Below are 24,361 nucleotides of genomic sequence, written 5' to 3' on the forward strand. Positions count from 1 at the left end.
GTGTAATATATATATATATGCATTTCTTTCTCCTTTAAATCCCCCGAACACAAGCTTTCTCAGTAAAACTTTGGTTTATTTTAAATGCAGTCCATGTCTCCTTTATGTTTTTTCTCCCAATGTCTACTGCATTTTAGCAATCTAATTTCCTCAGCCCATTGACATATGTTGCTGGTTGGTAACAAAGCTCCATGCCAGAAATGTCAAACTAAATGAATAAGGCAAAATCGCAGAAAACAAGGTTATTCTGTGAGTTTCCCGAGTTTGTAGGTTCTGAGTGTTCTTCCGATTTATCAGCCCAGCTGAACTCAGGAGGGCACACTGGTACTACTTCTCCAGCTAGTCAAGGCCCCTGAGTCCCAGTGCCTCAAAGAACATTTCTAAGGAATACATTAGTGTCAAAATACCCTGCCTCCCAGAGAAAGCTAGTCATGCTAAAAATAGGAATGGTGTAATGCATCCAACTTTCTAAATCTTCAACTTGTAAAACAAAAACAAAAACAAACAAAAAAAAAACCCACAAACATTTAAAGAAAAAGCTTATTGGGGCGCCTGGGTGGCTCAGTGGGTTAAAGCCTCTGCCTTTGGCTCAGGTCATGATCCCAGGGTCCTGGGATCAAGCCCTGCGTTGGGCTCTCTGCTCCGAGGGGAGCCTGCTTCCTCCCCTCTCTCTCTGCCTGCCTCTCTGCCTGGTTGTGATTTCTCTCTCTCTGTCAAATAAATAAAATCTTAAAAAAAAAAAAAAAAGAGAGAAAGAAAAAGAAAAAGCTTATTATGTTATTTATAATTTACTGTAACATTTATAATTTAAATATGATAGCAGTGGTGATTGATGAATGGTGAAATGTGTTGGAATTATAACTCGCTTACCTAAAATTAAGAGAACCATATTAACTTGGAAATAACTCTTTAATTTTGTTTTTAATAGTGAGGATACAATACTGACTGCATGGGTGAAATTACAAGCGTGCAACTTCAGAGTTAAACTTGAAAGCTTTGATAACTAAGAAAAAAAAATACGACAAATTAATAATGATACCTGACCTAAAGACTGCCTGATCTGCTAGACACGTAGGCACTATAGATTTCTTTTAAGTGTTTCTTGGTGCATCTTCCTATTTTTAACTCATCATCATCTCTATATTTAAAGCAAATTCCCTTTAGAAACCATGTAGTTGGTTGTGCTATTTTATTTAGCCTAGCTGACTCTGCCTTTTATTGAAAAAAAATTTTTTTAAGATTTTATTTATTTATTTGACAGAGAAATCACAAGTAGGCAGAGAGGCAGAGAGAGGGAGAAGCAGGCTCCCCGCCGAGCAGAGAGCCCGATGCGGGGCTCGATCCCAGGACCCCGGGACCACGACCGGAGCTGAAGGCAGAGGCTTATACCCTCTGAGCCACCCAGGCGCCCCTGAAAAAAAAAATTTTTTTTAAACCACATTTGATGTAATTATTGATGTATATGGCTTTAAATGGATCATCTTGCTATTTGTTTTCTACTTTCTGTAGTACTTGTATCTCTACTGTGTTCCTTTTTACTCTTGCCTTCTTTTGTAGTTTTTAGGTTTCCATATTATTTCCTACGAAAGAGGCAGCCAGATTTTATGAGAGGTAATGCCCCCTTCCCAAACTCCAGGTAGAAGCAAGTTTGCCCCTTGACTTCGTGGTAGGCACCACAGAGAATGGCAGTGGCTTATAGCACGGTGTGAATGGATAAAGTAAGACTATCCTATGTTCTCCCGCGGAACTCTTAAGTGAGGAAGTACAGAGGATTTTCCACCCTGCAGTAGATGCCAAGCTAAAAGATAATGATATAGAAATAGAGATCAAGGAAGCTATGCTATATCATCTGCATGCCAATATTCTAAGTGACTTGAAGCTTTCAACATGAAGAGATATTTGAAGATTGAAAGGAGAGACGTCATGAGGTGGTGTTAGGGAAGGAAGATGGCCATTTCTGTGTAACCCGCTCTTTCAGATCCTAGCCTATGTGTATGCAATAATAAATGCAGGTTTTGTAGAACAATGTGAATGACCTTCTGTTCTTTAGACTAAAAAGTCTGAGTAGATATTGTCATTTATAATATCACTGCAATTATTTGGTACTTAGTTATAGCATTGAGAAAAAGTAAGAGAAAGGAAAATCTTTTTTCACATATTTTCTAACTAGTATTGAAAAAAATATTAGCAAGAAAAAATTAGTATAACAGAATATATTTTGTTTTATATAATTATATATAATCAGGGAAGTAATTGTTTAAATTATAAATATTAAAATATTTACTGTATTTTATTTATTTTACTGTATTTTATTTATTTATTTACTGTATTATTATTTTATTTATTATTGTATTTATTTTTTTAAGATTTTATTTATTTATTTGTCAGAGAGAGACAGAGGCAGGCAGAGGGAGAAGCAGGCTCCTTGCTGAGCAAAGAGCCTGATGTGGGACTCGATCCCAGGATTCTGGGATAATGATCTAAGACAAAGGCAGATGCTTAACTGACCAAGCCACGCAGGCATCCCTTTAATGTATTACTGATTTTTTCTGACACAAATGTGTTTAAATAATTACAACTGCCTCTTACAAGTCTGCATAATTTTTTTTCATATTCTTTGTTATTTTTTTAAAAAAACATAACTGGCATGTGCTTAAATGGATGAGTGATTATGTAGCTATGAATCAAAATAATTTGTTTTCTTTGAATCACTTGGATATGGAAAGTAATTAAATAATTTGCCTCATCTGCTGTCTTGAATAAATTTGATTGCTGAAGCTCAATTTTACTTTAAGATTGGCCATCACATTAATTCATTTGCTTTCCAAATTGTTTCATTTCTTCTTGTTCAAACATTTAAGTACCTTAAAATAATAGCAACATTTGCAACACCCTATTTTTCCAAAGGATTCAGTAAAGTATTCCTTTCTTAATTCTTTCCTTTGAACTTGCTTATTAGAAACTAGCATAACTTTATTTATGTTATGTGAATTAGAGATGAGAAGCCAGAGATGAGGTATTTTCTTTCTTTATGTAATACATATTTTTTTCTAAGCTTCCACTAAGAGCATTTTCTTCATTTTAGCACTGACTGATTTTCACACTCTAAAGTGCAGATTGCTCATCTATATCCATTTCATCTCTCCTTGCAGGATTTGAGGGTGAACATTGTGAAATTAATGTGGATGAGTGCTTCTCCCTTCCCTGTCAGAATTATGGTGACTGTCAAGATGGGGTCAACAATTTCAGGTAGAGAAAACCAAAAAAATAATGAGATACAAGTTTATGCATCTAGATGTATCTAAACACATCCATGTTTATAATTTCAGTTGACAAATTGAACAACATTTCTGGTTATTAAAAATTTGCCATGCTACAATTATTTGAAGCTTTGACTTTATGTGTTTATACTAATGGAGGTATTAAATTTCTTGTTTAAAAGATGTGTTTGCAGACCTGGGTTTTCTGGAACTCTATGTGAACTTGAAACAAATGAGTGTTCTTCTAGACCTTGCAAAAATAATGGGACCTGTGTGGATCTGGCAAACAGGTTAGAAGCTATATTTTACTTAATTATTTTGTATATGATATTTAAAAAATAAAATGAACATATATTTGCCTATCATTCAACTTGAGCAGAACCTTCCCAATATACTTGTGCTTATCCCCAAGTACTCCTCTACTTTTCCCCCCAACCATATTGAATATCCTGAATTTTTTTGTTGTTGAACAAAGATTTTATGTTTAAGTTTTTATTTAAATTTCAGTTAGCGCAGTGTAATATTAGTTTCAGGCGTATAATATACTGATACAACCCTTCCATACAACTCCTGGTGCTCCTCACAAGTGCCCTCCTTCATCCCCATCATCTATTTGACCCATCTCTTGCCTTATAGTATTAACTATTTGTATACCTACCTCAACAAAACACTTAGTTAGCATTTAATATAACTGAAATAATATTGTGTTTAGTCTTCAGAAATAATTCATTATGTTGAACATGACAGTTCTGCATCTGTTGTTCATTTTTAACTGTTGTACAATATTCCATTTAAATATGTGTCAACATTTCTGTATCAGTCTTCTGGCCATAGATATCTGGGTTATTTGACTCTTCTTTCTTAGAGATAAATAATACTCTTAAGGTTTTCAAATATTTCCCCAAGTACACAAGTGCTAGTGTTAGTTTAGATTGCATACCTAGAAATGGAATAGTTGGATCATTGGGTAGATGTTTTCACACGTATTATATCATTTTTTTCCATTTTACTTTGAAAATGGAATATTCACACTCTTAGTGAAAATGAGTAAGTGTCCCTATTTACATTCTTAGATATTCCATTTGGGCTTATCTGCTGTGTGTAAAATTATATATCTTTGTTTTTTTTTTTTTTTCCTGAGTTCCCATCATAACTTATGAGTTTAAGCATTCCTTCATCCATTTTAAGAAATTCAATTTTTCCTTTCTAGAAATGTCTATTTATGGCATCTTCCCATTTATGTTTTCTTCTTATTGATTTGTAAGAATCTTTATATATTTTGGTTATTACTGCTTTTATTAGTTGTATTTACTGAAAATATTTCTATTGACTGTAGATTGACATTTTACCTTCTCTATGATAAGTTTTGAGTGCTAAGCTTTAATTTTAATGTAATCAAATTAATCAGTTTGCTTATGGTTTGCCTTTTTATCTCATTTAAAAATGTTTACTCTACTTAAAGAAGAACCAATAGCTATTCTTATCAAACTTTTCCAAAAAATAGAAGAGGAAAGAAAACTTCCAAATGCATTCTATGAAGCCAGCATTACCCGATAACAAAAACAGATAAAGAAAATACACAGAAAAGAAAACTACAGGTCAATGTCTCCGATGAACATAGTTGCAAAAATCCTCAACAGCAACTCAATCCAATAATACATTAAAATTAGCAACCCAATCCAGTAATACTTTAAAAAGAATCATTCACCATGATCAAGTAGGATTTATTCCAGGGATTCAGGAGTGGTTCAATATTTTTAAAAAAGTTTATTCTAGGACAAAAGAATCTTGCTTATATTTCCTTTTGAAATATTTAAAGTTTCACCCTTTCTATTTAAATTAATTTATCTGAAAATTTTGCATGCATGTGTGCATGTGTGTGTGTGTATAGGTAGGAATTTTAAGTTCATTTTTGCATATGATTAACTAATTATGCCTGCTATATGTATTGAATAACTTCATCTATTACTTACTGCTTGGCCTGACCTGCATTGCTTTCTTGGTTGCAGAACAAGTCCCCATATACAAATATGTCTATTTCTTTGCCTCTATTCTGTTTCCTTAGTTCAATTAGCTGTCCGTGTGCCAGTACCATACATCTCACTTACTTACCTTTGAAATATCTCAATACTGGTAAGGCAAGAAATCTCATATTTTTATCTCCTTTAGGAAGCTTTAGTTATTTTTGACAGTTTTGTTCTGTTACAATCAACATGTATTGTATAAATCCTTACATCTAAACAAAGAAAGAAAGACTGGTAGAATTTTTATTGGAATTTTATTGAATTTGTAGATCAATTTGAAGATAATTGATATATCTTCATTAGATCTTTTAAAATATCTTTCGAAAAAATAACAGTTGGACAAATTCAACTGGATACACATTGATTAGGATGAATAAGACTCATTTGCCAGGTCACCATTTCTCTCCAGATTCCAAGGGATATATTTGATTATCTTAATAGAGATCTAACATCTAGAATTCCTCTCACAATTTATATCACAACCTGCTTAGGTTTCTGATAATCTTCTATTATTTCTATTATTTTCTGTGGCCACCTGGCTTTTGCACTGTCCAATCTAGTGAAGTAAATGGAGACATGCTTTGAATAACCACCCCTGGAACTGAAAAGCCTTTGAGGGGACACTAATCACTAGAAGTCCCATAGGGATACAGAATTGCTTTCAATTTAAAATCTTGATAAGTCTAAAGGGACATTTCAAGATCTCCCAGATGGGCTTTCTGCATAATAGCTCTTATTCCCATGTGGAGATTCTGTTACTAAGTATATTGACTACACTATATATTCAGGGACTGTGAAGGAAAACAAAACAAAAAACAATAAAAGATGGATTTATGATCCATCTACCAGACCTAAATAATTGTGCACTCCTACTGATGGAAAGTGGTATTTCAAAGATAAGCATAAGTTCAGGGCCATTATCTAAAAACTCCTAAAAGGCCTGAATATCATTCTTTAATCAGTGAACAATCATAGTGGTAAATGGTCTCAGAACCCTCTGAAAAAGCTTCAGGAAAATACATGGAAAGCCTGTGACTATATGTCAAGATCCTTCTTCAAAAGGACCTACTATCCTTCAGTTGAAGCACTGAGTCCATGACACAGCATAGGTCTGAAACTTTTTAAGAGGCTAGGAATCCCTACAAAGGCAAATTAAATAGTGTACTTAATTCTATATATATGAATATATAGGATTATACTATTCTTCAGACCTGCATACTTAATTCTGTACATGTGAATAGTACCATAGCAGATTGCCCATAGATTTTATTTTGTAGAAACTTGTCACTGGCATTGCCATTGCCATTGTCAAGGATGTCTGAATCAATCCACCAATCACCATCTGTTTCTCTGATTTATGGAGATATTTGCTCATTTTTTAATCTGACAGTCATACATAATCAACAGTTTTTATCCATTCTTGGATCCCATTATTCTAATCTATATCAGGGAACCCAATTTTACTGTAGCATCTCATATTATCCCCAACCTATAAAGAATAATCACCCTAGAGTTCATCGAGACACTAATGTCCCCCTCATGAACCTGTTCTTGATCTTGGTGAATGGAATTCTTCCTGGGTGAATGGAATTTCTTCCTAGGAGATAGGAATACCCTCCTGTACTCTCTTGGGATAAAAATTAAAGGGTAACTGAACAGCTTACTCATGATAGATCCATTCAAACATTTCCATAACAATAAGCCCATGAGCAGCTCCTTATAATATATACCAAGAACACTCTGGCACTTCTGCCTCACCAATCTAAGCTAGAAGTAAGTCCAGTGTTTGATTAGCCAATTTAACACCATACCCAGATGCTAATAGTAGCACATTGAAACTTCTCTCTCATCCATGTCAATAAGTTTAACTCATTTAAGTTTTATATTTATTCTCCTTTGGTCTGACTACCTTACGGTCAGTCTCACACATGCTCCCCAGCTTTGTGACATACAGATTTTTGGAGTTATGCAGCTCTTCTAGGATATAGGCTAGATGTTCCCAGTTAAGTGTTTCCATCTCTCGTCAGCAACATTGGAATCTAACCCTTTTTGTGCACTGGAACCAAAGAGAAATGTTGAGAAGTGGGCCAGGTAAAATGCAATATTTTATAAATCAATTCTTTCACCAGCATTTAGAGGAAGGCTTGTGTGTAAACAAGCACAGATTTTGTAAGAAACAGGAGACGTTTAGCCTCTATCACTAATGGAGATTAAAATGAATTCAGAGATTTAAGTTCCTTTGCTATATCTATCCTTTGTCTATAGGGGGTATGAACTCCTTCAGAGTTACTATATGGGCCATACTGGTTTGCTGTTATTGCTCAGCAGAAACTGAAAACTTGGTGCTTAAAAATGATTACTTATTAATATTTTCACATCTGTGGTTTATGGTATTTGGTTCTAATATAGATGGGGTTCACCTAAGTTTCTCAGGGACATAGCTGAGGAGGAAGAAGTCAGCTGAAATGGCTGTGCTCCAAGTTCTTTCATTTTTTTTGGATTAGCATGTTTTTACAGAGTTGCAGAAGTTCAAGAAGACAAGCAAAAAATCAGGCAAACTCTGTTAAGCCCTAGACTCTGAGATAGTGCCTCTCATCCTTACCTATAGATCACATGCAAAAAAATAACTGTAGCCATGCCTGAAAGTGTGGGGCAAACACTCTTCCCATGATGAAGCTGTGGTTAGAAAGAAGAGTGGTAAAGAATTAAGATAAAAAATGCTATCAACTAACAGAAGATAGGATTAGTGACTGGAAAATAAGCTCACAAAAAACGTGTAGACTGAAGCATGGGGCATTAACTGCCTGGCATTCCTAATTTGCCCTGCATGAGACTTAGGAGCTAGCTGAGTCAGAGATGAGAATAAAATGAATAGTAGAATCAAAATTATTTTACAAATATAAATGAAGGTATTTCACATCACTTAATAATATGGCTTCTAAAGATCAGTTTTCTAAGTTCCAGTATGAGATCTCAAAGAGTTAGAGGAGGAAGTCAGCCAAAAATGCCCTCTGTTTAAAAGACAACTCTTATGGTCAAAGACCTATGAGTTTATTTACAGAAAACTGAATTGATTATAAAGTTGATTTTGACTCTTCAATCTAGCTGATGACATCAAACTCTTTCTCAAACTGAGAATATCCTAAAATAAAAGCTTGATGGAAAATAACCAAATACTAATGGTGAACAATCTGGCAACCAACATGCAGATTGCTGAAGAGTTTTTGTCAATATTAATCCTCAAGCTCGGCTCATGTATAGGAAAAACAATACAATATACTGACTGAACCATAACTGAACCAGCCTCTTCCTGATAAGAAACAGATGCTGGAGGTTTCTGGATATGACTTTTAACTACCAGATTAGTGTTGAATCCACCTGGTGCCATCATCTTTTTTCAGAGGCCTTCCTGAAAAATTTGAAATGTAAGAAAGGAAAAGGAGTTGACTATTCAGAGACATCATTTGAAGATGATTATGTAATAAGCAGGAAATATTTGGACCCCTAAGGTGATTTCCCTGTGGATAATAAAGAAATGGCAGCTACTTAGGAATTTGGCAGGTTTTTGCAAAATTTACAATATAATCCACAAATCACACTACTTGGTCTTTATCCAAATGAGTTAAAACTTATGTCCACTCAAAAAACTAATACCCAGATGTTTATAGCAGCCTTATTCGTAATTGCCAACACTTGGAAGCAACCAGGATGGCCATCAGTAAATGAATGGATAAATAAGTTGTTGTATGTTCAGACAATGGAATATTATTCAGCACTTAAAAAAAAAAAAAAGATCTATCAGGCCATGAAGACACATGGAGGAAACTTTAATGCATATTACCTAGTGAAAGAAGCCAATCTATAAAAGCTTACATAGAATATGATTCCAACTACATAACAATTTAGAAAAGGTAGAACAGTTAAGAGATTGTGGTTTCCAGGAATGAGAGAATACGGAGGATAAATAGGTGGATCTCCAGGGATATTTAGGGCAGTGAAGCTATTATGTATAATATTATGATGATGGACACGTGCCATTATACATTGTCATAACTCATAGAATGTACACGAAGAGTGAACCCTAGTCTAAACTATAGACTTTGAATGATATTTCATATGTCACTGTATGTTCATCAATTGTAAAACAGTGTACTGCTGGTGGGGAATGTTGATAGTGGGGGAAGTCTGCTTCTCCCTCTTCTTCTGCCTCTCCCCATGGCTTGTGCTCTCTCTTGCTCACTCTCTCTCTCAAATAAATAAAATCTTAAAAAAAAAATAAAAAGAGCTCCTGTTGCTTCACATTCTTATGAGCATTTCGTGTTGTCAGTGTTCTGGATTTGGGCCATTCTAAAAGGTGTGTAGTAGTATCTCATTGTTTTGATTTGCATTTACCTTATGACATATGATGTGGAACATCTTTTTATATGCTTATTAAACATCAATAGGACTTCTTCAGTGAGGTATCATTAAGATCATGGGCTCATTTTTGCCTGGGTGGCTCAGTCAGTTAACCAACTGCCTTTGGCTCAGATCATGATGCCAGAACCCTGGGATCAAGCCCCACATCTGGCTCCTTGCTCAGCAGGGGTCCTGCTTCTCTCCCTCCCTCTGCCACTCCCCTTGCCTGTGCTCTCTCTCTCTGTCAGATAATAAATAAAATCTTTTTACAATAAGAAGATCATGGGCCTATTTTTTAAACTGGATTGTTTTCTTATTTTTGAATTTTTAGTATTTGTCTATTTTGGATAATAATGCTTTGTTTGATGTGTCTTTTGCAAATATCTTCTTCCAGCCTGTGGCTTTTCTTGGCATTCACAGAACAGAATTTTGAATTAAGCCCATCTTATCAATTCTTTCTTTCATGGATCATATCCTGGTGTCATCTCTAAAAAGACAACCAGACCTAACATCATCAAGATTTTCTCCTTTCTTAAGGGAGTTCTTATAATTTTGCATTTTTATTGAGTATTTTATCCACTTTGAGGTAATTTATACAAAGAATTTAAGGTGTGTATCTAGATTTTTTAAAATTTTCAATGTGGATGTCCAGTTGTTGCAGTACCATATGTTGAAAAACATTTTTCCACTGAATTGCCTTTGTGTCTTTGTCAAAGATCAGTTGACAGTATTTATGTAGGTGTATTTCTGACCTCCCTGTTCTGTTCCATTGATCTATTTGTTTATTCATTTGACAAAACCACACTATCTTGAATACTATAGATTTATAATAAGTCTTAAAGTCAGGCGGTGTCAGTCCTTCAGATTTGTTCTCCAACATTGAATTCTGAGTCTTTTGCTTTGCCCTATAATCTTTAGAATTGTTTTATTAATATGCACAGAATAACTTGCTAGGATTTTGATTGGGATTTCATTGAATCTAGAGATTATACTGGGCAGAACTGACATCTTGGCAATATAGTTTTCCTATCCATGAACATGTAGTATCTATTTAATTTTTCTTTGATTTCATTCATCAGAGTTGTATAGTTTTCCTCATATGAATCATGTACATATCTTATTAGATTTATACACAATTATTTCACTTTGGAGACACTAATATGTATTTAATGAAATTATAACACATATTTGGAAGAATGCACATCAATCTAAGAATGGTGATTTACTCTCACTGTAAAGGAATGAAAAATGAATCTTGATGTATGCAAAGCGTTTTCAAATATGTTTTATACATTTTCCTTAAAGCTATTCAGCAAAATAGAAAAACATTGAGATGTGTTAAATATGGATGATGGGTATATGGGTGTTGATTATTCTATTCTCAGAAAATTACTTGTTTAAAATGTTATAATAAAAGCCATTTTGGTGCATTAAAATCTTTCAAAGACAAAAAAAAAAATCAACAGCTAAAAAATAAGTAATCACATTTTCATATCCCATCTGTTTTCCAAGAATATGTTTTTTGATATAAAGCATTTTCAGTGTGTTTTTTAGCATATTGATATTAACTTATAATTAAAAATTTTGAAGTAATCTAACAACTCATTTAAAACCAATTGTATGTTTAGTACAAATTATAGACACACAAGAAAATATTAAAAATAGTAATTATTATTTAATGTACTTATTATTACATCTATATTTTTAATCTGTTCTATTCTCTCCTTTGGTTATTGAAACTGAGGCCTGAAATAATCAATACTTAATCCTAATTATAGTATTTAAAGATGAATTCCTTGAGATATGAGAGTCCCAGTTGAACTAAAAACTATTGTGAAACTGGACACTACAATTGACATTTTCTGACATTTGATAGCATGTTATCAATAGAACTAATGTCTTTATAAGCCACAGTCATCAGTTTACTTAGATCACTGACAATAATATTGAACTATGAAAATTTTACAGTTAAGGAAGGAATTCACCAGAAGAATTACAATAGCAGTGTCTGATTCATTCAAAGAATATAGAAGAAGAAAAGTTTCCAAATGACTGATGTGATTATCACACACAGATCATGATCAACAAGAATATTAGGACCAATTGGTATGTGATGTTCATGAGTTTAGCAGCTCTTTACTGTTAAAAGTTGAAAATGAGTGGCTAACGTATATTTAACTATGAGACAAAAATCTGTACATTCTTCTGTAAATTGTTTGCCTAGAAACCAGTTATTAGTCCAAATGACTTATATTCTACTGAACACTTTTCCATAACCCCACTGTTTCGACAGCCATGTGTAGTAAAATTATAATAATGACATATAAAAACTATGTTAAAGATAATCACTCTTTTATGAAGCAAATATTTTGGGTAGAAAAAAGTTGGTTTACTTTTTCTTCTTCTTTTGCTTGAGATACACAGAATATATAGTACCTTAAACCATCTTAAAGATGCTAAGTTAAAACAAAGACTAAATGAACTATACATACCATAGCATGTTCACTATTCTCTTAGATTAATATTAAATTTGGTGGTTTTTCCAGGTGCAAATTTTACAAATGTTGTATTTACTTTACCTTATGTATATTTGTATACATAGTTATGCTTTATCCATTAAAAAATTGTAAAAGAACAGATGGTTAGTTTTACATACCTTACAACTGATTGAAATTTCTAAATATTATCTAAAGGGTTTATTGAACTTTAAGTTTTTCACAAAATTTTAGTGTGAGAATCCTTATCCATGTCACAAATATAAATAAATGTTCATTTTTAGATTAAGAAATGTCATTATTTTAAAGAACTATGGTTCAGGAATGCAGTATAGAATCACAAGAAAGAGATAGAAATTACTTTAAAATGCATTATAAGTTTTCTCAAAATTTGAATAGCTGTAATGTGGGCTAACATGTTCTAATCATGAAGTTTCTCCTGCAACAGTTTGTAATTTTCTTTTTGTGTTTTAGATTCTACTTTTATAAAATGATCTTTTGGAAGAAATATATATGAAACCTTTTTTTAAAAAATTAATTTATTTTCTTTCTTTTTTATTATTTATTTTTATTAACATATAATGTATTATTTGCCCAGGGGTACCGGTCTGTGAATCGTCAGGGTTACACATTTCACAGCATTCACCATATCACATACCTTCCCCAATGTCCATAACCCAACCACCCTCTCCCTACCTCCTCTCCCCCCAGCAACCCTCAGTTTGTTTTGTGAGATTAAGAGTCTCTTATGGTTTGTCTCCTTCCTGAGCCCATCTTGTTCCATTTTTTCCTTCCCTACCCCCTAAATCCCCTACCCTGCCTCTCAAATTCCTCATATCAGGAAGATCATGCGATAATTGTCTTTCACTAATTGACCTATTTTGCTCAGCATAATACCCTCTAGTTCCATCCACGTCATTGCAAATGGCAAGATTTCATTTCCTTTGATGGCTGCATAGTATTGTGTATACTGCATGTATATATATATATACCACATCTTCTTTATCCATTCATCTGTTGATGGACATCTAGGTTCTTTTCATAGTTTGGCTATTGTGGACATTGCTGCTATAAACATTTGGGTGGACGGACCCCTTTGGATTACTACATTAGTATCTTGAGAGTAAATACCCAGTGGTGTGATTACCGGCTCATAGGGTAGCTCTGTTGTCAACTTTTTGAGGAAACTCCATGCTGTTTTCCAGAGGGGTTGCACCAGCTTGCATTCCCACCAACAGTGGAGGAGGGTTCCCCTTTCTCCACATCCTCACTAGCATCTGTCATTTCATGACTTGTTAATTTTAGCCATTCTGACTGGTGTGAAGTGGTATCTCATTGTGATTTTGATTTGTATTTCTCTGATTCCGAGTGATGTGGAACACTTTTTCATGTGTCTGTTGGCCATCTGGGTGTCTTCTTTGCAGAAATGTCTGTTCATGTCCTCTGCCCATTTCTTGGTTGGATTATTTGTTCTTTGGGTGTTGAGTTTGCTAAGGTCTTTATAGATTTTGGATACTAGCCCTTTATCTGATACATTATTTGCAAATATCTTCTCCCATTCTGTCAGGTGTCTATTGGTTTTGTTGACTGTTTCCTTTGATGTGCAAAAGCTTTTGATCTTGATGAAGTGTAATAGTTCATTTTTGCTTTGCTTTCCTTGCCATTGGTGATGTTTCTAGGAAGAAGTTACTGTGGCTGAAATTGAAGAGGTTGCTCCCTGTGTTCTCCTCAAGAATTTTGATGGATTCCTGTCTCACATTGAGGTCTTTTTTTTTTTCCCTTAAGATTTTATTTATTTATTTGACAGACAGAGATCACAAGTAGGCAGAGAGGCAGGCAGAGAGAGAGGAAGGGAAGCAGGCTCCCTGCTGAGCAGAGAGCCCGATGCGGGACTTGATCCCAGGACCCTGAGATCATGACCTGAGCCGAAGGCAGCGGCTTAACCCACTGAGCCACCCAGGCGCCCTCACATTGAGGTCTTTCATCTATTTGGAGTCTATTTTTGTGTGTGGTGTAAGGAAGTAGTCCAGTTTCATTCTTCTACATGTGGTTGTCCAATTTTCCCAACACCATTCATTGAAAAGGCTGTCTTTTTTTCCATTGGACATTCTTTCCTGCTTCATCAAAGATTAGTTGACCCTAGAGTTGAGGGTCTATTTCTGGGCTCTCTATTCTGTTCCATTGATTTATGTGTCTGTTTTTGTGTCAGTACCATACTGTCTTGATGATGACAACTTTGTCTGGAATTGATTGGTGATGCCACCAACTTTGGCTTTCTTTTTCAAGATTCCTCTGGCTATTTGGGGTCTTTTCTGGTTCCATATAAATTTTAGGATAATTTGTTTCATTTCTTTGAAAAAAAATTGATGGTATTTTGATAGGGATTGTGTTAAATGTGTAGATTGCTTTAGGTAGCATAGACATTTTCATAATATTTGTTCTTCCAATCCATGAGCATGGAACGTTTTTCCATTTCTTTGTGTCTTCCTCAATTTCTTTCATTACTACTTTATAGTTTTCTGAGTATAAAGTCTTTGCCTCTTTGATTAGGTTTATTCCTAGGTATCTTATGGTGTGGGGTGCAATTGTAAATGGGATCGACTTCTTTTTTTGCAGGGGGGGATTGACTTCTTAATTTCTCTTTTTTCTGTCTTGCTGTTGGTGTATAGAAATGCAAATGATTTCTGTGCATTGATTTCATATCCTGACACTTTACTGAATTCCTGTATGAGTTCTAGCAGCTTTGTAGTAGAGTCTTTTGGGTTTTCCACATAAAGTATCATATCATCTGCAAAGAATGAGAGTTCGATTCTTCTTTGCCAATTTGGTTGCCTTTTATTTCTTTTTGCTGTGATTGCTGAGGTTAGGATTTCTAGTACTATGTTGAATAGCAGTGGTGATAGTGCACATCCTTGCTATGTTTTCCTGACCTTAGGGGGAAAGATCTTGTTTTTTTCCAATGAGAATGATATTTGCTGTGGGTTTGTCATAGATGGCTTTGATGATATTGAGTTATGTATCGTCAATGCCTACACGTGAAGAGTTTTGATCAAAAAACGATGCTATACTTTGTCAAATGCTTTTTCAGCATCTATTGAGAGTATCATATGGTTCTTCTTTCTTTTATTAATGTATTGTATCACACTTATTGATGTGTGGATGTTGAACCAACCTTGAAGCCCTAGAATAAATCCCACTTGGTCGTGGTCAATAATCCTTTTAATATACTGTTGGATCCCATTGGCTAGTATTTGGTGAGAATTTTCGCATCTGTGTTCATCAAGGATATTGGTCTGTAATTCTCCTTTTTGACAGGGTCTGTGTCTGGTTTTAGGATCAAGGTAATGCTGGCCTCATAAAATGAGCTTGGAAGATTTCCTTCCATTTCTATTTTTTGGTATAGTTTCAGGAGAATAGGTATTAATTCTTTTTTAAATATTTGGTAGAATTCCCTTTGGAAGCCATCTGGCCCTGGGCTCTTTTTTGTTGGGAGATTTTTGATGACTGCTTCAATCTCCTTACTGGTTATGGGTCTCTTCAGGTTTTCTATTTCTTCCTGGTTCAGTTGTGGTAGTTTTTATGTCTCTAGGAATGCATTCATTTCTTCCAGATTGCCAAATTTGCTGGTGTATAGTTGCTCATAATATGTTCTTGTAATTGTTTGTATTTCTTTGGTGTTGGTTCTGATCTCTCCTCTTTCAATCATGATCTTATTTATTTGGGTCCTTTCTCTTTTTCTTTTTGATACGTCTGGCCAGGAGTTTAGCAGTCTTCTTAGTTCTTTATAAGAACCAGCTTCTAGTTTCATTGATTTGTTCTACTGTTCTTCTGGTTTCTATTTTATTGATTTCTGCTCTGATATTTCTGATTTCTCTTCTCCTGCTGGGTTTAGGCTTTCTTTGCTGTTCTTTCTCCAACTCCTTTAGTATAGGGTTAGGTTATGTACTTTACAACTTTCTTGTTTGAGGAGAAAGGTTTGTATTGCTATATACTTTCCTCTCACGACTACCTTTTTTGTCCCAAAGATTTTGAACAGTTGTGTTTTCATTTTCATTTGTTTCCTTGATTTTTTTTTCAATTCTTCTTTAATTTCTTGGTTGACCCATTTATTCTTTAGTAGGATCCTCTTTAGCTTCCATGTATTTGAGTTCTTTCTAACATTACTCTTGTGATTGAGTTCTAGCTTCAGAGCATTGTGGTCTGAGAATATGCAGGAAATGATCCCAGTCTTTTGCTACCAGTTGAGACCTGATTTGTGACCCAGGATGTGGTCTATTCTGGAGAATGCTCCATGTGCACTAGAGAAGAATATGCCTTCTGTTGCTTTGGGATGGAATGTTCTGAATGTATCTGTGATGTCCATCTGGTCCAATGTGTCATTTTAAGCCTTTATTTCCTTGTTGATCTTATGCTTGGATGATCTGTCTGTTTCAGTGAGAGGGGTGTTAAAATCTCCAACTATTATTGTCTTATTGTTGATGTGTTTCTTTGATTTTGTTGTTAATTGGTTTATATAATTAACTGCTCCCATGTTAGGGGCATAGATATTTAAGATTGTTAGATCCTCTTGTTGGACAGACACTTTAAGTATGATGTAGTGTCTTTCCTCATCTCTTATAGTCTTTGGCTTAAAATCTAATCTGTCTGATATAAAGATTGACATCCCAACTTTCTTTTGATGTCCATTAGCCTGGTAAATTGTTTTTCACCCCCTCACTTTGAATATAGAGGTGTCTTTGGGTATAAAATGAGTTTCTTATAGACAGCATATCGATGGGTCTTTTTTTTTTTTTTTAATCCATTCTGCTACCCTATGTCTTTTGATTGGGGCATTTAGCCCATTTACATTCAGGGTAACTATTGAAAGATATGAGTTTAGTGCCATTGTATTGCCTGTAAGTTGACTGTTACTGTATATTGTCTCTGATTCTTTCTGGTCTACTACTTTTAGGATCTCTCTTTGCTTAGAGCACCCCTTTCAATATTTCCAGTAGGGCTGGTTTAGTGTTTGCAATTCTTTTAGTTTTTGTTTGTCCTGGAAGCATTTTATCTCCCCTTCTATTTTCAATGGCGGCCTAGCTGCTTATAGTATTCTTGGCTGCATATTTTTCTTGGCTGCATATTTTTCTCGTTTAGTGCTCTCAATATATCATGCCAGTCCTTTCTGGCCTGTCAGGTCTCTGTGGATAGGTCTGCTGCCAATCTAATATTTCTACCATTGTATGTTACAGACCTCTTGTCCTGAGCTGCTTTCAGGATTTTCTCTTTGTCACTAAGACTTGTAAGTTTTCCTATTAGATGATGGGGTGTGGACCCATTTTTATTGATTTAAAGGGGGTTTTCTGTGCCTCCTGGATTTTGATGCTTGTTCCCTCTGCCATAATAGGGAATATATCTTTTATAATTTGTTCCAATATACCTTCTGCTCCTCTCTTTCTTCTTCTTCTGGAATCCCAATTATTCTAATATTGTTTTGTCGTATGGTTTCACTTATCTTTCAAAATCTCCCTTTGTGGTCCAGTAGTTGTTTGTCTCTCTTTTGCTCAGTTTCTTTATTCTCCATCATTTGGTCTTCTATATCACTAATTCTCTTTTCTGTCTCATTTATCCTAGCAGCAAGACCCTCCATTTTTATTGTACCTCATTAATATCTTTTTTTATTTCAACTTGATTAGATTTTAGTTCTTTTTTTCTCCAGAAAGAGTACCTCTAATATCTTCCATGCCTTTTTCGAGCCCAACTAGCACCTTGAGAATCATCATTCTGAACTCTAGTCTTGACATATTACCAATGTCCATATTGATTAGGTCCCTAGCCATCAGTACTGCCTCTTGTTCTTTTTTCCTGTGGTGAGGTTTCTACCTTGTCATTTTATCCAGATAAGAATATATGGACAAGAGAATAAAATATTAAAAGGTTGGCAAAGACCCCAGAGAAATGTACTGTAACCAAATCAGAAGAGATCAAAACTGGGGGGAATAGAAGGGGGAAAAAAGAAAAAATATATATATATTTTTTCCTTATATACAGTATATAAGATATACATATATCTAATTACATATATATATATATAATTACATATATATAATTACATATATATACATATATATTTTATATATATATATCATATATATATATTTTATACATATATATATATATATTTTTTTTTAGATTGGTGAATAGAACAGATCCACCCACTTGATTTTGGGTGTATTCTGGTCTTTTAGAAGAAACTACCTCCTAAAATTTTAAAGAATAGGCTAAGCATGATCAAGGGATGTAATATGACTGTAAAGATGAAAATTTAAAAAAAAATTCTAAAAAAGGATTTGAGAAGATAAATTAATTGGAAAAGAGAAAAGAAAAACAGAGGAGATAATGTGATCAGACTGGAGACTAGAACAAAGCCATGTGCTAGATTTAGGGTATATTTTGATCTATTAGAAGAAATTGTATCCCAAAATTTTAAAGAAAAAAAAACCTACATGTATAAACACAAAAGCAGGTTCAGTACAATGAAAGGACGAAATACGAATATAACAATGAAGATTTAAAAAGATTTTTTTAAAAAGTTATTGTTAAGATAAACTAGTTAAAAAACATTAAAAGAGGAAAGAGGTAAAGTTTTAAAAAATGGAATAAGGAAAAAATAAAATTAAAAAAAAATTGAACTTCTCGTGACTAAAGGATCATGGGGGAAAAGCCATGAATTCTATATGATTGCTTTCCCCTAGCTGTGGAGTTCTACTGTTCTCCTTGATTGGTGAGTTTGGTTTTGTCTGGCTAGATATTCTTGCAGATCTTCTGGGGGAGGAGTCTGTTGCTGTGATTCTCAAATGTTTTTGTCCAAAGTGGAATTGCATCGCCCTTGCCAGGGGCCAGTCTATGTAACCTGCTCGGGTTTGCTTTTGATAGCTTTTGTTCCCTGAATGCTTTACATAGAGGTTTGGAGGATGAGAATGAAAATGGCAGCCTCTCAATCTCCGACCCAGAGGAGCTGAGGGCTTGGAGCCCCACTCCTCAGTGTGCCCTTAGAGAAACGCAGTCAAACCCTCCCATCTCCCTGGTCTCCAGTTGCACTCTGAGCTCACCTGGTCTGTGATTGAGTGTGTGTATCTCTGGTGCACAGCCCCATTTGGAGTCTCCCATCCCACCAGATTCCTGCCACACACTCCCACGCTGCTTCTCCCAGAGGAGGAAGGAGGGAATCTCTCCAAACCTGCCACTTGTGGGATCCCTGCTTGAATAACAGTGGCCCGACTGTGCCTTGGATCACAATTTAAGGTACCCTTAAACCTTTAAGGTCCCCTTAGCTGAGAGCTCACTCCTCGGCTCCGTCTCCATAGTTGGGTTCGCTGCTCTGACACCTGACAGCTCTGCCACACTCCGACCACCCCCCCAGTCTTTCTGTGAGTCTGGGTCCTGAAAGCACACTGTCTCCATGAGGGTTCCACCCCCTCTTAGCCGCTGGAGTGATGTTCCTCAGTGTAGCAGACTTCTAAAAGTTCTGATTTTGTGCTCTGCTGCTCCACCACTTGCCAGGAGCCAGCCCCTCCCTCCACGGTCTGTCTTCCTATTTTTTCGGGTTTATTTCTGCACACATCCCATCTTCCCAAAAGTGGTTGATTTTCTGTTCCTAGAATTGCTGCTTTTCTTCTCTTCTATCTCCTATTGAGTTTATAGGTATTCAGAATGGTTTGATAACTCTCTAGCTGAACTCCTGGGACCTGATGTCATTTCAATTGGCTACTCCTCTGCCATCTTGCCGAATATGTTTTATATATGAAATCTTAATGCTATAAGTGCACTTTAAAATTAAAATTCTCAAAAAAGATTAAATTAAAACTCCCATTAAAATTTAGATATTGAATCTCGTAGTATGAGTTAATCAATACAGTGGTATATTTTAAAATAACAGCTTTCTAGAAGTAAAAATAAAATTTCTCTACTAATTAACTTCTTTCTCATCTGAATTAAGATAAAAACATGATAAAAGAATAGTGTTAAGAATAATGTAAAGCAGGACCTCATTTTAGAGCTACAAGTTCCTGTGATTACCTTGCATTTTTCCTTCCCCTTTCATTATGGCAATATCACTTTATGTAAAATAAAGTTACTCTTCTTTACCTCTACTTTTTTTCAATGTACTGAATTTTCCTTAGAAGTCACCTGCTTAAACTCATTTTAGTTTTGGAAAAGTATCTTGAATACCTATCTGGAAAATTTTAGGTCACTATCAAAGTAAAGGAAATTTGAACAAAATTGTTTAATACCTTAACCTATTTAAGTTTAATTACACTAAAACTTTTGTAATAAGGCCTTGAATTTAAATAAGAAATTTCCATTTTATCAAAATATATTAAAATTTCATGGTCTTAATTGTTGCTTCAAGACAATATATTTAAAATATATGCATATTTGTGTTTTAAAAGTTGTTAAAATAGGGTTTCTTCAAAAGAAGAAAAAAATCTGTTTCAAAAGCATTGCAAGAAAACCTGGTAAGGCAGTTTTATTTAGAGGGAGAAAGAAAAAAAAAAAAACTATTTAGAACCTGTTTTTCTAGGTGCCTTTTCTCTCAATTTAATTTTATCTATGGAAATTACTTTTATGTTTTAATTAGTATTTTTCTATGAATACAGAAAAAATTATTGTTTTCTTTTCTTAGCATTATTTATTGGCTTGTCATTATTTGGCTGTTGTTTTACTGATGTTATTTTACATATATATAATTAACACTAGTCACAATTCCATCTCAGGAGAATTAGTCTTCTGTCTTCTGGCAAATAGATACAGAATGACTAGATATTGAGATAAAAACATGTTCAGCACAACATCCATGAATAGACTAAAAATAAATTCAGGGTTATTATGCCACATATAGTTACATAGATTGTTGCTACAGCATAGACTATAAAGGAAAGAATCAAGGGCCCTTTGGGACAGGATCTGAATCAATAAAAAGAAATCCACATAGGAGCAAGAAACATTTACAAGTTAAAGTCCGGAGGACACACCTGAACTTCGTAAGTCATATTCATCAGAGGCTGATGCTTAAGATAAAGAAGGGAGAGTTGGATAGTGAAAGGAATTTCATTTGAAATTTCTGGAATCCATTCTCAAAGGCAAGGCTCTTAGGAGTCACTGCTTCTATTAAGTACATGATACTTTGAACCTGACGTCTAATCATTGAATTATATCCAATTTCTCCAACATCTGTCAATATAATTAAGCAATAATGAGATTGTTTTTGCTAAAATGGATCTTTTAATTTAACCAGAAAGGATTCCATATCACAAACATCATTCAATCAATGGACAGGGTAATCTTCAATTTTTAACATAGGATATAGTTAAAGATTTATATTTATATAATAATAAAATATACAGTACAGAATTAAGCTTGATAGTATTCATAAAAGTATTATCAAAGTAATTATTTATCCAAATACATGCATTTAAAAAAATTCTCACATAAAGAACATTCAAGGGGAAAAATATCTAGAAGGTCATTAAAGAAGTCATTGAGAGGACATGACCTTGTGTTGACCTGCAACTGGATCCTGGCAGTTAGGAGGCACCTCACTCTCTACCTTGTCCATGGAATGTATGCTCTGTCCACTATTCTCATTTAGGAACCACTTCAGTGACAAAGTCTTGAAAGAGTAATGTGTTATTGACACCCTCTGGACTGTATATATGACAACCTCATTAATGACTTTATATAAACTTTTAAGATTTGGGGAGCAAGTGTGAAAATCTATTTCTTTCTTTCTTTTTTTTTTTTTTTAATTTGACAGAGAGATCACAAGCAGGCAGAGAGGCAGATAGAGAGAGAGGAGGAAGCAGGCTCCCCGAGAGAGCAGAGAGCCCGATGCGGGGCTCGATCCCAGGACTCCGAGATCATGACCCGAGCTGAAGGCAGCGGCTTAACCCACTGAGCCACCCAGGCGCCCCGAAAATCTATTTCTTGAGGGTACCCAAGACAAGCCTGGAATGCAAGTCCCTTTGCTTATTAAAACTGTCACCCACCAATTTGGAGTGGCTTATCTCTTTCTTTTGGGTCTGCTTGTCTTGCATCGGGATCAGTTTCAAATTTCACTTAGGAAACTTTCCAGGTTGTGAACCAACAAGAGGAATTAAATTTTCTCCAAGGAAAAAAAAATGAAAAGAAAATATTGCCATTTATTTAAATTAAGTTAAATGGCTAAAATTTAATATATACATATTAATTATGTATATAATGAAATGCTTTTTGTTAACATGTGATTTCTCATTTTCTGACTTTAATCTAGATCTGTGTGTAATTGTGAGCCAAGGTACCATGGACCTTTGTGTGAATTGGATATGAGTAAATGCAAAATCTCACTTTGTCTGGATAGAGAAGATTGTGTCAGCAGAACTGGTGGATACAGCTGCCTCTGTGATCCTGGTTATACAGGTAAACCTCTACCTGCCCTGCCTTTATCAACATATTGCTATCTGTGAATAAATGGCAATCTTATATTTACTCTCCAGAACCCAAAATAACCTGGCATATTGCAAATAGGACAGGAAGTGCAAGAGACTGTTTCATAAAAGAAATTAATAAAAACAAAAGTTATGCTTTTTAATCTATCATGCTAACAGCTAAGAAGTATATGCATTATATTACAAGGTATTTTACACTTTCATGCATTTTGAATTGAAGTGATCTGAATTATGTTTCTATTGCAATACAGAGAAGTATCAGTGTATGAATAATCTAAGAGAAATAATACTGTCATCATTTATGCAAATATTAACATAATAAGATTAGCTCTTTTAAATATACATATATGCCAGAAATCAGAGCCATTGTGAATTTAAAGTTCTAGCAGAAAAATATAATTTGGAATTAGCTTTCTTAATATCCATTATTCCACAACACAAATGCTACCTAAACATAACATAAAGGCAAAAACCCTCAAGCGGTAATGGAAAGGAAAATGCATTAGCCCTCTAAACTTCTGCTGAGAAACTGCATTTATGAAATACAAAAAGCTTTTATTATTTTTGTATACCAGTATTAATTATGTGAGTCCAGCAAAAGTGTTTTGAAATCTCAAGTTTCAATTTATTAATGTCTGAATTTTACACCACTGGGATCTCTCGGTTTCCTTTCCTGAGGGAAACTAGTTAAGTGTGTCTAATATTACATTCTATGTTTGCAGGAATAAAAAAAAAAAACACTAGAAAAATAGAAATAAGATTGGAAAGCAAAACTGATAAAGAAAAAATTAGAAGTATTTCCATGAGTAAGTGATCAGAAGGCAAGAAAAAGTTAAGTGACCTGAACAAAAAATTTGCAGGTGTCTTTCTTGAGGAATCCTGATGGCATCAGAGAAGGTTACCTTGGTAACAATGGTTACATGCCCAAAAGTCTCGGCTTAAATTTTAAAAAATCAATAAATAAACCCTTATCTACAGATTTTTTTGAAGATTGCATTTATTTATTTCATAGACAGAGATCACAAGTAGGCAGAGAGGTAGACAGAGAGAGAGAGAGGGGGAAAGCAGACTCCCTGCTGAGCAGAAAGCCTGATGCAGGGCTCGATCCCAGGACCCTGGGACTTGATCCCAGGATGCTGGGATCATGACCTGAGCCGAAGGCAGAGGCTTTAACCCACTGAGCCACCCAGGCGCCCCTACAGATTTTATTACATAGGTAAGAGGCAATAAATTTTGGCAATGCAATAGTATTCTTTCTAAATGTCATGTTGCCCATCATATTCCAAATTCTTGGAATATATTTGTTTGGGACCATAGATACAAACTTACAATACCATTCACCATGCTGTTGCTTTCTGCTCCTTGCTTGCTAACACTGTTAAAATAAGAAATGACACACTGAGCTTAATATGAATGAGAAACACATTTTATAAAATTATTTGATGTAACACATTGTTCTGTTATTTTAAATTCATTGTAAAGTTTGAAGGATTAGCATGTTCTTTTTATATTTATTTTCACAACTTCTCTATTTTTATTGAAAGCTAATATATTCAGTGTTGTTTCAAAATTTAAGGTCAATTTGCCAATTAAACAGCCCTATGGAAAAGTTGAGTACACAGTTGGCTGTATGACGTAGTCTGGAACGGAAATGTAAATTTTGGGAGTCATCAGATGTACAACTATAATACTCGATAGAATCAAAAAGGAAGTGAATG

General features: G+C 34.6%; 1 protein-coding gene across 1 annotated transcript in view; it reads left to right on the forward strand.

Moving 5' to 3' along the window:
• The window catches only part of EYS (eyes shut homolog), a 1,828,849-nt gene that overhangs the window by 672,993 nt on the left and 1,131,495 nt on the right, over nt 1–24,361 (forward strand). The window contains 3 exon segments of the mRNA XM_047734324.1: nt 3,153–3,249; nt 3,443–3,550; nt 22,469–22,614. Of these exon segments, the coding sequence (XP_047590280.1) occupies nt 3,153–3,249; nt 3,443–3,550; nt 22,469–22,614 (351 nt within the window).

The sequence above is a fragment of the Lutra lutra genome, chromosome 6 (assembly GCF_902655055.1).
Source record: "Lutra lutra chromosome 6, mLutLut1.2, whole genome shotgun sequence".
NCBI lineage: Eukaryota > Metazoa > Chordata > Mammalia > Carnivora > Mustelidae > Lutra > Lutra lutra.